General features: G+C 55.0%; 6 protein-coding genes across 6 annotated transcripts; 2 read left to right on the forward strand and 4 right to left on the reverse strand.

Annotated features, from left to right (window-relative positions):
- Positions 1-1,406: 1,406 nt before the first annotated feature.
- LY79DRAFT_591341 (uncharacterized protein) lies at positions 1,407-3,175 on the reverse strand (the record flags this gene model as incomplete). The annotated part of the gene is made up of 2 exons (XM_060561268.1): positions 1,407-2,959; positions 3,016-3,175. The coding sequence occupies 2 exons, from the start codon at positions 3,173-3,175 to the stop codon at positions 1,407-1,409; spliced, it is 1,713 nt and encodes a 570-aa protein (XP_060412700.1).
- Positions 3,123-3,982, reverse strand: LY79DRAFT_263438 (uncharacterized protein). The gene has a single exon (XM_060551959.1). The coding sequence runs from the start codon at positions 3,663-3,665 to the stop codon at positions 3,207-3,209; it is 459 nt and encodes a 152-aa protein (XP_060412701.1). The 5' UTR covers positions 3,666-3,982; the 3' UTR covers positions 3,123-3,206.
- A 2,911-nt stretch (positions 3,983-6,893) lies between these two features.
- Positions 6,894-7,694, forward strand: LY79DRAFT_263529 (uncharacterized protein). Its single transcript, XM_060551963.1, has one exon. The coding sequence runs from the start codon at positions 7,119-7,121 to the stop codon at positions 7,644-7,646; it is 528 nt and encodes a 175-aa protein (XP_060412702.1). The 5' UTR covers positions 6,894-7,118; the 3' UTR covers positions 7,647-7,694.
- A 37-nt stretch (positions 7,695-7,731) lies between these two features.
- On the forward strand, positions 7,732-8,189 carry LY79DRAFT_263509 (uncharacterized protein). The gene has a single exon (XM_060551962.1). The coding sequence runs from the start codon at positions 7,818-7,820 to the stop codon at positions 8,142-8,144; it is 327 nt and encodes a 108-aa protein (XP_060412703.1). The 5' UTR covers positions 7,732-7,817; the 3' UTR covers positions 8,145-8,189.
- On the reverse strand, positions 8,190-8,896 carry LY79DRAFT_263508 (uncharacterized protein). The gene is made up of 2 exons (XM_060551961.1): positions 8,740-8,896; positions 8,190-8,675 (listed from the first exon to the last, which is right to left on the reverse strand). The coding sequence occupies exons 1-2, from the start codon at positions 8,845-8,847 to the stop codon at positions 8,235-8,237; spliced, it is 549 nt and encodes a 182-aa protein (XP_060412704.1). The 5' UTR covers positions 8,848-8,896; the 3' UTR covers positions 8,190-8,234.
- Positions 8,897-11,731: 2,835 nt separating this feature from the next.
- Positions 11,732-13,373, reverse strand: LY79DRAFT_580909 (galactokinase; the record flags this gene model as incomplete). The annotated part of the gene is made up of 2 exons (XM_060560152.1): positions 11,732-12,677; positions 12,739-13,373. 2 exons carry the CDS (start codon positions 13,371-13,373, stop codon positions 11,732-11,734), a joined length of 1,581 nt encoding a protein of 526 aa, XP_060412705.1.
- Positions 13,374-13,767: the final 394 nt, after the last annotated feature.

The raw sequence follows: 13,767 nt of genomic DNA on the forward strand, positions 1-13,767 counted from the left end.
TCTTCTGCTAACACACTCGGTTTCTCATAATATGGTGTCGTCTCGTGTCCTTGTCTAACGGATGGCTTGGGAGAGAGAGAGAGAGAGAGAGAAGCTGCCGCTCGTCCTGCGCGAACCACGACATCGCCCATCTTGACCGTGAACCCCCATCACCGTCGTCTGTAGCCCCCCCGCCCCCTCCCCTTGTCAAGCTCAGGCTAACGAGCCCTTTTCCCGGATTCTCCCACCCCCGACCCTAGAAACCCCAGAAGCGATGAACGGTTTCTGGTCCCCGTCGACGGGTGAAACGAGATCAGAGACAAAGAACCCGCCTTGGCCTCGGTCGTGCCCACATCCTCGGTTTCTTCCCCCCCCTCGATCCCCTTTCAGAACGCAAGCCTCGAAAGACATACTTGAACAAGCACTTTGGGCGGTGCCAGTGTTGAGCAGCTGAATCTAGCCCCTCCTCTCCCCCATCCCCCATCTTCGTACAGCCGCGGGACCTGGGGGTGTGCTACGCGGTGAGACTGCCATCGTGAAAGGAAGAAGCCCAACCGTAACCGTTGCCACATATCTACCGTGCATGACTCAAACTCCCGTCTAGACGAGCCGTTGCACCTGCTCCCCTAGGTATCGCCTCCGGCATCTTGCTAAATCCTCTGGCTCTGGGAGACTCCGGCTACGCGACATGACCAAGCAAAAGGAGTTACACGGGCATGGTTGACCCAATGACCCGCTACACATAGCATGGAAAGTTTGTCGTTCTTGAAAAATGACTGGGCGTTTTCGTCTCGTCTAAACTTAAAGTATCAAGTGTGATGATTAGGTTTCTTCCGTCTCGTCGGTGAATTGTAGCACGCGACACGTCTGGTAGGCCTCATAAGGCTCTCTGCCTGGATGCTACCGTTGTATTTTGTCCATCCTTCTCTCGCCAACTCTATTACTGGTCTGTAATACATCCCTGCATCCTACTACCTCGTCCCTTCTAAAAAGAGTCCAACCATCTTTTCTGTGCCAATATACTCGCTCGTCAAAACGACCGCCTTGGAACGACCATGGGTCAGTGACCGATCATAATATACAGAATCCCCCACTTCCCCTCCAGTCGTGTATTGACGAAGTCCATACATACAGCAAACAAAGGAAAAGTGGCGGTTGATCGTTGTTGGGTATATCATCTTCCTTAAAACTCCGACAAGGTAAAAAGAGAGAAAGAAAAAAGTGGAAAAGAAAAGACAAGAAAATAAGGGAGAAACAATGCGCGAGATGAAGCTGAGGTTTCAGTTTAGCATGCTTTTGAGTGGTCATCCATAACAAATACACCGGACCGCTCATCGCTTTCTCAAGCAAGTCGATGCCCAACCCGGACTCTCTTGCGGCCGGCACTGCTGGTGAGGCGGATAGAGTAAAGCCCTTGGGGTCGCTGATTAATAGGCTTGTCCGGGCGGAAAGAATCCGTCTGCGTGGCCTGGTATTGCTGGACTCGCGAGGCTGGCTGCGTGCGGCGCATACTGCGACGAGAAATCCGCCATCATTCCTGGATCCTGCATCTCCACGTCGGAGGATTCGGGCGTCCCTGCTGCCATGCTCCTTAAACTCTGCATGTCGTCTGCAATTATGCCGTTTTGGTGCATAGCACCGCTGCTTGACCCAAAGGCCTCGGCGTTGCTGTTCGGGCCGTATATCGATGACTCCATGGGCGCCTGAAAGAAGTGGCCGAGCGAACTGTGATTCTGGCTGTTGTGATGAGACTGCTGGTGACTGTGATGACTCGAATGGGAGGAGTGGGACAGCCGGGAGTGGCTCGTCATCGGATTTGACGACGGAACTTGCTGGTGCGGATGGTGTAGTTGCGGTGGCCTCACAACTCGCTGTTGTCTTGGCACGTAGACTCTCCGTTGAGATGCCATGTAGGCGGCGAGGGCAGGATTCGCGCCGCGTGATATCTTGAAAGAGAAAGGGTCGGCCGGCTCCGGGGCGGCGACACTCTGCTGCCGTGACTTGTGGCCTGGCATGTGCAAGGTGCACGTGTCGATAACGGGCGTGACAAAATCCTCGCGGAACTTGATGGGACCAGAGTCCGAGCCGAGCATGAGGGCATACTGCACCAGCAATTTAACATCGCCAATGTGACGGCATTCCAGTCGTTTTCTCAGTATTCCCGACGTTTGAGGGTTCCATTGAAGGGCAGCCCGTGACGCTTCGTTCCACACTGATTCGTTCCAAGTAGCCTGCACTTGGTTCTGTCGTAGCAGGTTGCGTATCCTCGCCGAGTACGACCATTCGCCGTTGTTGGAGCCCTCGTCGAAGTGCTTCACCACGTGGCTGACATACTCCTTGAACGTGGAGCTGGCGTCGGAATCGCCTTGTGCCTCATACACTTGTAGGCAGTTGTCAAAGCCGCATGCAAAGACCACCTGAGGGCAAAGATTGACCTTGGCCTCGTCCAGAGACATTCTGGAACCCCCGTGGGCCTGCTTCAAGTGGGTCTTGTATGCGCCTTGCCAGTCGAAAACCATTTGACAACCACGATGCCGGCAGAACCATTGGGCGTTGACGTTGTGGAAGTCCTCGATATGGCGCTTCAGATCGTTCTTCCGCGTGCACGTCTTAGTGATGTCCTCCTCCTTGCAGAAGCCGCACATGAAAGCGCCCTTCTGTTTCGATGCGCTCGTCGTGCTCGAGGCAGCGTCGGGCGCCGTGTTGGATGATGTGGGCACGTCGTTCCATGTTTCCTCCTGTGGGGTTTTGATGTCTTGTTGTGCTACCTGGGCCTGAGCCGCCGCCGTGGCGCTGCTGCTTTGACTCCGTCTACCCAAGATTTTGGACGTGCCCCGAGAAACATTGGAAATGATGCTGCCTGTGATGGAGGATGCGTCGGACGAGAAGGTCCTAACGCTCTGGGTATCCCAGACGCTCGAGTGGTCATCCGATAGAATGGATGATTGCGCAGACGACACGACGGAGGCATCGTCCGACTCTGCGGGTTGTCGAGTCAACGGAGGAAGCAGTAAAGTCAGAAAAAGCTGTACTCACGAGGACCTGTGGTCTCCTGGATGAGGCGGCTCAATTCGTCTGGTCCGTATCGGCCGAGTAGGTGCTTGATCATCTGTCGGTCCAGGACGATATCCTTCTGTGACAGCTGCCCAGACCGGTGAGAGGCGCCGTCGCCTGCGGGCCAAGCATTCGCCGACATGGCCCCGGTTATGCGTCGAACGCCGGTCGGATTATCCAAGAGCTAGATAGGAAGCGCACAAATGTATACTGAGGTGTCTTTGTTGGCGCGGACCGGTGAGCGATTGATTGGCTTGTCGATCGTGAGGTGCTCTATGTGATGGTATGTATCGCAGAAAAGATGATTGAGAAAGGAGTGTATCAAAGTCAGAACGGGGGTGGTGAGTATGGACGGTGGGGAGCAAGATTTCCAGGCGGCCGGGGGCCTGGGACCTAGCGCTGAGCGCAATGCGGGAATAATAAGTTGGTAGTATGGAAGGATGAAGCAGACCGGCGGGGGTGGAAATCGTTGCAGCTAAGTATCGGTGGCAGTGATGGAATGCGCCCCCTCCCCCGATTGATTGGCAAGGCCAGGCTGGCTTATGCTTGGTCGGAAGAGCAGGGTTGACACTCTGAGCAACAACAAGGTCGATGGACTGTGGCTCGAGGTGCTTGTCTCTCTGGACCTGCATCCGAATGGACGCGACCCGACACGGGATCTTCGTTAGTGCGGGCGTGAAGACGGAAAACGCTGGATCTTGGGCCTTGTCAGGAGAAAGGCAAAAGGATAATTCGACGATGGACGTTCGTACATGCCTAGGTAGATTCGAGGACGACAGTATCTTTCCCTGCGTTCTTTTGAACCGACGCTACGTAAGGCTGGCAGGGCTGGTCTAGTTGATAGCACGCGCTCGGTAGCTCGTGGCTCTCTCGAACCCAGGATCTCGGATAGGGGGGGTTGAAGAAGGGACAAGGTCAAAGCAAAGGCGACTGGCCGTTGGGTTTATGTCAGGGCCGCTGTTGAGTGTTGACGTGAAGGATCTTTGCCAGCTTTGGTGTGCCGGTCTCTCGGATCGCTCGTCTTTTATTGTTCTTCCCTCACTGGCCGATGATCGCCCTCTCGATTAGAGACCAGAGGATTGACGGACGAGAGAGTGCGAAGAGGAAAGAGAAGGAGAGAAAAGAGCCGTGGAAAGGAAGAAAGCCAGGCTGGTGTGCACTCGTCTGAGGGGAAATGCAGCGCAGCTACGGAGTAGTGCTCTCTTCAATCTCGCTGTCTCGATTGCTCTTTAGTCTGTCCTCCCCTGACAGCCTAGCTTGCGCGGGTTCAGACGGTCTTGGATTGGATGGGCTGCGCCAATATGGACGAGAGAAGGGAATCCAGAGCAGCCTGAATGTTTGGGGGCTTCCCTTTCCCTTTCCTTTCTTCCCTCCCTCCGCTTTCCTCCCACGTTGGCCCTCGCTTCGGCTTGGAGAAAAGTGGACTGCCCATTTTGTTGTGCTGCGCTTCGTTCAGGTCCCGATCCCCGTTCGTACATATCCTTTGCAACGAACATAGCAGTATTGGTAAGGTAGGGAAGCCGGGGTTGCAGCAGGGATTCGAGTGCCCTGGAGAGTGGAAAGGACCAATCCGAGGGAGTTCCAAACCAGGAGCCCGACGGGTTTCGAAGTGGGTATTGGTGGCAAGGAGATGCGATAACGAGATCGGTTTAGTGGACAGCGACGAGGAGGACGACGACGCCACCGCTAAGCCAACCAAGGATGGCCCAGAGATAAAGGCAAAAGGAAACAGAAATAGGACCGCTGCTGCTCCCAGGATGAGGCAGAATACTTGCAGGGGTGGTGGTATTCGTACGTACTGTGCCAAGCTCTGCTCAGCGCCCAGCACATCACAGTTACAGTTACAGCACGGCATAGGCAAGCTGTGGCCGTCGTTGACCAAGGGTGGGTGAGCCAAAGAGGCGATGGTGGTGGTTTTGATTGCGCTCGATGCAGGAGAGCTACGAGGGACCCCTGACGACAGGCCACCCTCCTCTCGGGATCGCGTTTGTCGGTTCGTTCCATCCGGGCCCCCCTCAGGGACAGACAGGACCAGTGGGCTGATGGCACTGGATTTCATCATAACGCTGCGCCAGTTTGAGAAGTGATATCGGCGTGAAGAGAGAGTTAGCCCAGCATGTCAGTCTTGATAGGCAGGCCCAGCGAAACCGCGAATTGCAGCGGGATGCACTCGGCCGACAGGGAGTTGTCATGTGGTTCGTCTGTACGAATATAGCCGACAAATGCTTCCTCGGGCTGGTAGTGAGGAAAAGGACGACATCAAGGAGCGAGGTCCGTTCCTGAATGCGTCAGTACCGGTATGCCTTTTCCAGAGTTGATTGATGGTCCGGACATGCAAGGTCGGGGGCCCTGTCAAGGGGGACAAGGCCATCGTCGCAAGACCCCTGAGGAGAGCAGGGCTAGTTTGAGTGGGATAGATAGCCCCGCGTGGGCGCCTTTGGCTTTGTCTGACTGCGGAACAAACACGTGAAGGAGGGAGGGACAAGGTAGGCGTCCAAGGTCAGCCAGCGCCTTAGGTGGTGTCGGCCTGAGATAGGTTCCCAAGGCAGCCCCTCGTCGGTAGTTCCAGGCGGAACTCGGGCGGCTCAACTACCTATACCATAGGCATGTTTTCTTGCTTGTTCCTTCGGCAGCGTGATATTGGTGGCCGTGGCTTCTTTTGTCCGACACACTTGCCTGTTCAGGCACGACGCGCATGAGAATTGTCGGCAGTAGATGACGAGAAGCGGGTCGATTACCTACTATCCGTACTACCTACCTATTTTACCTCGGCGGGTACGAATACCCAGTTGCCTAGGTAGGTAGGAACCTGGTGTTTCGGTACGTACCGCAGTGCCTCACTCATCTGGAGGAAAGCGCGGGGGAACCTGGCTGTTGCGAAGCACGGAAAGGGGGACGCATACGCCGGTGACACTTGCCCAAAGGCTTCAATCTCCCCGTAAACAGACAGACGGTGCAGAGTAGGCACCTGCCCAACTGTGGATATGGATACATTGTCTGGCAAAGTTAAGTCTGTACGAATATTTGGCAAGTAGCCCTCGCTTCCTGTCGCCAAGAAACAAACAATGAATGCGCAGACGCTTGAGTTGCAGCAAACACGGCATGTACATGCATGTACGGGCACGCACCTACACGCAAAGGCTCAGTTAGGCAAGCACTCGATGATACGACCGACCCCCTAGTTGCCTCACTTCACCTAACTTACCAGGATCACTCCGCAGGCAAACATCGCCGACGTACCATAGAAATGCGCTCTCAAAACTCAAATCCACTCGCCTCTCCATTCCGCCGCCTCCTTTCCACGATACCCCCTGGAGATACTGCAGTCACTCAACGGTTGCAACTCCCACCAAGAAACACCCAATTTTCCGACCACAAACCTTATTATCCACTGCCATGAACATCCATCCCGGTTCCTTTGCTCGCCCAAGGTTTTGAGCTATTCCATCTCTTGGGAATCCAGACATCTCCATCGGACAAACAGCAAAATCCGCGCTCCCGTTTCACGCCTGCTCTAGGCTAATCCCGCCTTAGTACAGAACTCGTAAGAATATGGCACTGCAGCAGGGGTACGGCAGTACCGCGACGCCCTGCAACCGGTGCTGTGCCCCCCCCCCCCCCCCTCCTCCAGGCTCATATTGATGATAATCACCATCAGCAGAATACCAATCCATCAACCTGCGACGACTTCTCTCTCTCTTTCTCGCTCCTCTCTCCTTCGCTACAGACTCGCCGCCACTATCGACAGTGCTGAAACGCGCCAGCTCATTCGACTCCCGACCCGGCCGCCCAGGGTTCAGACTCGCATACTTCGAGAACGCCGCTAACAGTTTTCCCACGACTCACTTCTTCGCGGCATCGAGCAAACGCTAACACATCTTTACTCCCGCTTCCGACAATCTCAGTGGCCGGTACGAAGTAGACTCGTTCTGGAACGCACAGAAGGGTACCTACCCCCTCCCCCCAAAGCGTGCAGCCGCTCTCGATCCCATGCATCAAATGACGCAATACCGCCCAGTCTTTCTATTCTTTTCTTCTTCTTCTGCCCGCGTCGAGGTTGGCCGATATCGCGGCGCCATGCCATTATGTCTTACACCGAACAATTACGCATTCCTTTTTTTCCCGTACCAGTCCGCCCCCAACCTGTGACTAGGGCGGGACCGGCCGGGTCCACTCATTGGCCGACCGGGTGGGGCTCTCCGCTTCATAGAGACCATCCACAATTCCGATCCACGACACATGTAAATGACAAAAGAAAAAAGCTCTGGCTGTGTGGCTGGTCCCGAGAAGGTGCTTGCTTTCAACGGACGGCTCATCTAGCGGTCAATGTCGACGAGAACGAAAACCAAGGTATACCCGACTACGGGGATCACTTCGTCAGACTGGGCTCTGTTTCGCGAACTGTTCGCCAGGAGAAGGGACATGTGTCTGTCAGCTTAATGGCGCTCGTCTCTTGGCCCCCAACAAACATATTTGTGTGCGTTCCGGTGTCGCTAATATCGGAGCGGCTGAAGGCACCTGCACTTCAGCCGCAACAATCTTACCTGCCAGCGAGCAATTTCCTTAGTCACTCTGCGCAGCCAATGTCCATCCACTTGGAGGGTGGGCAGTAAGCTTGCCTGCCGGCCTATAACATGACATAGTAGTATGGCCTCTGACTGTTTCCACGCGCTAAAACAGTCAAGCTCCGCGTCTAGTGCTCGACATCGTCAAAGAACGGATCTTACCTTACTCGCTCGGCAGGTCGTCCCGGTCAAGTTCCGTCGGTTACCAGCTCCCGACGGATGTCTGTCCTTCATTGTCGTCCCTGCGCACAGACATCTGCGCTTTTTTACCCGGGACAGAGCAGACTTTCTCCTGCTGACGAAACTAGACCCTTGGCATTGTCTTGTCTGTCGCCATCCCATCTCAATGATCTGGAGAAGACGCAGATGGCATCGATGCTGCAAAGCATCGGGTCGTCATTGTCGAGATCTCGAGATCGCCCACATGATCTGCCAAGTCCAACGGTCCGAGAGGCTGTCAGCCTGGAACACATATTCTCGAGTCGTACTCTAAGCCCCGGGTGCGCAAGTCAAACGATGCTTAAACTTTTGGTGAGCATTCTTTGAAAAGGGGAGGGGTCTGGGTTGCTGGTCCCCTTCGCGCCCACCGTATCTGTAGTTTCCACCTCCCATGCTCCGAAGTCTCCAAGCACACGGCTAGGAGCTTAATGTGTCTTCGGTATGCCTGTTCGTCCATCTCTTCCGACTCCGGTCCCCAGCTGGTTCGACATCGCTCTCTGCTAGACTTGCCGTGGGCTGGCTCGGCTTCGAGACCCAAGTTTCAAGCGGCAGGCAGCAGTGCCAGCCTGAATTCACGAGCTTCCCGAGGTCCTCGCCACGAGGTTCTGACCGCCCTTTTTCGTCTTTGGTTTCTTCGTCTTGGTCTTCTTTTCTTTTCTTCGCTTTGTCCCCTTCCCCCGTTGCCAGCAAGTTGTTTTTTCTTTTCTTTTCTCCTTTTTCCTTCCTTTTCTTTTCTTCTTTTTCTTCGGCAGTTCTTGCTGTTAGCGGCTGATGACTGAGTGGACTGACGCTTAGGCTTGGCCCTGTGAGCTGCGGTTCGATACAGGGTTTTGCTGTGTCCTCATCCAAGATATGTAACTGGCCTTTCTAAGCTCAATTCCTGGTACGTGGCTAAAGATCACGGCCTCTTTTGCTGACGCACATTTGTTCCCTTGATAAAAGGAGGTGGGCTTGTCGTAACTCGGTGACTTACTTCGCCGTCGTCTGCCAAGACGCTTGTCAATAAGAAGCACAAGAGCCGAAGGCTCATGATATTGAAGGAGTGTGAGACGAACAATATTTTCTATAATAAGTCTGTGTTGCTCATTCCGCCCAATAGCGTGCCGGCGTCGTGTATCGAGACCAAAGTTTTCCATGTGAATACGCAGCGGATGAGCTTGCCACGTCGGCTGACCGCGGCATCAATTTCCTGGGCCCGGCCCTCACCTCCCGGGGGCACCTGTTACTCTGTCCCATCCTGGATGTCCCTCGAAAGACGATGTAAGCGACCGTCCCAAAACCGTAAACTTGATGAGTGAAAAGGACGAGTTCGTTTACTCCCTGTATCGGTACCTGCGGCCTGCATGGCTTCCGGGGCTGGCCAGCAAAGGCATGCGTGCGCCGGCTATCTGGAACTCTAACTGGACATCAATCGCAACGACTTGACTCTCCATCGAGTTTACATGTCTGACGTGACGTGGATAGGGTTGATTTGTGATTGACTTGAGCTGTAGTTGCTGGAAAGCTAACCCGCAAATCATCTGTCGGACGTCGACTTTGTTTTGGCTGAGAGAGTCGACGGAGACCGTTCGTCTCGATTGGCCTTGTTCCTTGCAAAACCGTCCACCGCCCCGTCTTCATTCCAAGTATTCCGCATATATTAGAAAGTCAAGTTGAAGTATGGGCTCGAGCTGACCATATCTCCAGAAGGCGAATCATATCATTGAGAGGGTAAGACGACACTTTTTGTCGCCTAGAAGAATCCAGTCCTCAAGCGCTAGACTAGACACGCAACCTATGTAGTGGCCAGGTCCGAAATATTATCCATTGACTTTACTTGGTTTTGTAGACCAGTAGTGGTAAATGGTCTATGGAAAGCCGAAAAGATTTGTTCATGGAAGAGCTTCCTTGATCCAACAGAGGGAATCAAGAAGTACTCGCCAGGTTTTGAGGCTTTGCCTCGGTACTGCATTCAGAACTCTACTGCTCCGCTCATACCTCTCGCCAGGTGAATCTCTTCAACCACACGCCAACGATTTCAATCTCCGGGTCAAGCCCACAGCCATCAGCGCAAGCCGTCTATTTGCACACCCAGCCCTTGATGGGAGCATCCCAGAATAATGATTATTGGTGCGCTCGTGAAGGGGGGTTTGTATCGTTGGAATAAGATACCACAGCATATGTCATGTGTTGAATGGAATATTGCGACAGAAAGAGTCCTATCGGAGGTTGTTTGAGGGCGTGATGCTGTGTTCGATATATCCCACCGGACAGCGTCAAATCCGCCAACCTACTCAGCGTTCATGACACCGTCGGACCCGGTTCCTATCGACAATGTGTTCGTACAACTATCCCATTTCGTCTTGGTCAACTTGCCATTTAAAGTGAAGGTTCCACTGAATACCCGGTCTACGTCAGATCAGTCACGAGCGCCACTGCCGCATCAGTCGCAATCCGTCGCAAAGTGGCGTGCCCGAATATATGAATCAACTTACTTATGGATTGGCCTTCCTTAGCCGATGCCCCATAGACCCAAGCAGCCATTGCTCTCGAATGCAAGTGCAACCGGGCTGACATCTCGGGATCATTGTTTCACGTCGTTTGCCGCGGCCAAAGTTGGAATGAATAACCTTATCTTGGGGCTTGAGGCGGCTTACATATGCAGCGAGCCTCCACCACCATAGCTGTGGAATGGCAATAGCGACAGATGACTTGTCGACGATGCTAAGATACATATGGGCTTTCAACGCGAAACGATACCGGGATTTGGAGGCATTTGTCAGCCAATCTATGGGCTTGGGTGTCGCCATTGGTACCCCTTCTCATTGCTGGTGTAGCACATTGATAGGGATAACCCATCGAGGGGCTAGGATACATGGCATTCAATGTTCTTATGATGTAGGCAATACTAACCTGCAGATTCTGGGGTTATTTCTCTACAGGTTACACGAGCTTCGAGGGAAGGGTGTTCGTCCATCAATCGTGACGTATAAACGGTAAAATGGGACCAGGGGTGGGACAGCGCAGATTGAGTACAAATAGAAAAGGAGTTTAAAAAAGAAAAAAACCGGAAAGAGAGGGATTGGAATCCAGGCACGCCTCGTATTTTATCTCTTCCTCCGAGCCTTGGCCAGGTTGTTCATTCGTCAGCTGGCTACAATAGCCCCTACCACTGATTCCATGTTCATGTGAGCCACAAAGTGTTACTCCAAAACCGTTTTCTCAGAGAAAGCCGCTATTTCACGTCTTGTTTTGGTGTAGTCGTTTCAAGTGCCCTTTATCATGCGTTTCTGATATTGCTCAAGCAAATGTATCGTCTGTAGGCGTCCGGAACTCCCGGGTAACTGCCGGTAGAAAAGCTCTCAGATTAAATACCTTTTTTGTTTAATGTTATAGATACCATTGAGTCCATGGCGGGATTCTCCTTTCCCTGAGAATTGCTAGCATGTGTGTCCTATTGAGCATCGACCTAATTTTCATTTTCTCCATCTGCTCTTATTATCTACACACGATACATGCTAGTAGAAGGTGGAAGGTGGACATTGTAGCCTGGCATGCTCTCGTCTCACACTTGAAGAGGAGGAACGCCCACTCACCGGTGCTCTTTCATCGCGACGATGCGAGAGAGAATATAAGCGTCGAAGCCCGGGCACATGCAGCGCTTCGATGCAACATGGTGCCGGCAGAGTCGGCGGTGTTGCTCCAGATGAAACAAAGCACTTGGGAGCGCGACCGATTCGACTTGCAATCTTCCAGATAGCTGGTCATTTGTACCCCGAGCCGCTTTAGATAAAGCTGGCACTAGGTGACGACACTTAGAAACATAAAAACGCTTTTCTTCCAGACATCCTGCCTCTGCTTATATACTATGATGACGATGCATCGAACATTAACGTAGACCTCCCTCTCGACCCCTCCCCCTCTCAAGGTTTTGCCTACAAAGAGCCTTCCTTGAGCAGATACACCGCGCTTCCGCTGCCCGGCCGGCTCACAACAACAGCCCCTTCCTTCTGCTCCTCGGTAAGCTCGCGCTTGGAGTAGTACTCCCGCTCCCAGGCCTCCTTGACGGCGGCGACCTTGTTGGCGGGCACCATGTGGACAGTGCAACCGCCCCAGCCGGCGCCGGTGAGCCTGCTGCCGTACGAGCCGTTCTCGAGCGCGATGCGGCACAGCTCGTCGATCTCGGGGGCGCTGCACTCGTACAGGTCGCGGCACGAGTCCTGCGTCGCGTTGAGGAGGCCGCCGAGGCGCGCGTTATAGTCGGCGGTGTCGGCGGTGTCGGCGGGGGCTTCCTGCTCGAGGACCTTCATGAAATGCAGCACGCGCAGAGCCTCCTCGAAGACGTGCAGGGCGCGCTGTCTCAGCTTGAAGCGCTCGGCACGCACGGAGAGCTTGGACATGAAGATGGCCTCGAGTTCGGCGACGGAGACTCCCAACACCTCGGCGATCTCCTCGCGCGTGTAGCCCTCGGGCTTGGTCAGGGTGTTCTTGGTGACGTCGATGAGCTGGCGGAGCTGCGCCTCGGCGGCCTCCTCCCTGGAGGCGCCGTCGGCCTGAGGCTGCTTGCCGTGGGCGAAGTAGGCGTCGTGGAAGCCGTGCAGAGAGATGCCGAGCGGGGAGGCGTCCTTGGGGAGGTTGGTGCCGGGCGGGTTGAGGGTGGCGTTGAGGTAGGCGCCGGCCATGCTGCACTCGACGACGCGAAGGTTATAGTGGATGGGGCCGGTGACCTGCTTGTTGGAGGTGACGAAGGATTGGGCGATGAGGAAGGACAGCTCAGGGTTTGTGGTCGGGAAGAAGACAGGGCGGGCGGTCAAGGACGGGGTGAAGGAGACGAAGAGGGCGGAGCCGCGCTGGGAAAAGACGGAGGCGGACTGGTCCATGCTGCGGGTTGCTGTTAGCTGTCTGATATGAATACGGGCATTGGGGGAAAGGGGGGGCTCACCCGCCAGAGTTGACGCCGACGGCGCGCTCACTGACAATGGCCAGCTCGGTCAGCTCGGTCTTGTCGACCTTTTGCTCGCCGTTGGCGAGCATAACGGCGAGCGCGGAGGCGCTGACGAAGGCGGCGCTAGAGCTGAGGCCGCCGCCGACGGGGACGGTGCCGTCCATGAGGATGTTCATGCCCTTGGGCCGGAAGCCGTCGCCGTGCTTGCGGCGCAGCAGCTCGAGGGCGCCGCGCAGGCCGCTCTTGAAGTAGTTGGACCACTCGTGGACCTCGGCGTCGATGGGCACGTCGCCGGCGATGGGGACCTCGAAGGTGCGCGAGGGGTACTTGTCAGACTGGGCGTTGGCGACACGCAGGGTGAAGGTCTCGGAGGCGACGGGTGTGTCGGCGACGGAGAAGGCAAGGATAGCGTCGGCGGTGATGGCCATGGGCAGAACCGAGTAGAGGGAGTAGTCGATGTGCTCGCCGATGATGTTGACGCGGCCCGGGGAGCGGGCGACGACGGCGGCGGCGTGGCCGTACTTGGACTGGAACTGCGACAGCAGCGACGACCAGCGCTTCTTCTGGACGGGGAGCGCGTCCTCGGTATAGATGTCGGCGAGCGAGGTCGCGGTGGGAACGGGACCGGCCATGATGGACTATTTATGGCTGGTTGCTCGACTCCTTGAGGGTATCCTGATTGTTGAGAAGGGAAGAGTGATGCGATGCCGGTCGATAGGAGAGGTAGTGAGAGTAGAGAGGTGGTTGGGTAAATGAGAAGAAGGCGGTTCACTTATGACGTTTGGGGGGGTGGTGGTGGTCCCTTTTTTCTTGGTGGAGGAGTGGGACGTACGGCGGGTTGTTTGACGATGCGCCGGAATCGCCCCACGATGGACCTTTGGTGTTTATCCTCTTGTTGCTGCGTTGGAAGTGGTGCGCATGTAACTCACTACTTGGGATGCTACCCCGCAATTGCCCCTCGTTTGGCGATCCCTCGCTTGGTTTCTCACCCGAGACTATTCCCTCGACCTCTGGCTGGAGTCAATG

Source organism: Colletotrichum navitas (assembly GCF_030913465.1).
Source record: "Colletotrichum navitas strain CBS 125086 chromosome Unknown LY79scaffold_42, whole genome shotgun sequence".
In the NCBI taxonomy this organism is placed as follows: domain Eukaryota; kingdom Fungi; phylum Ascomycota; class Sordariomycetes; order Glomerellales; family Glomerellaceae; genus Colletotrichum; species Colletotrichum navitas.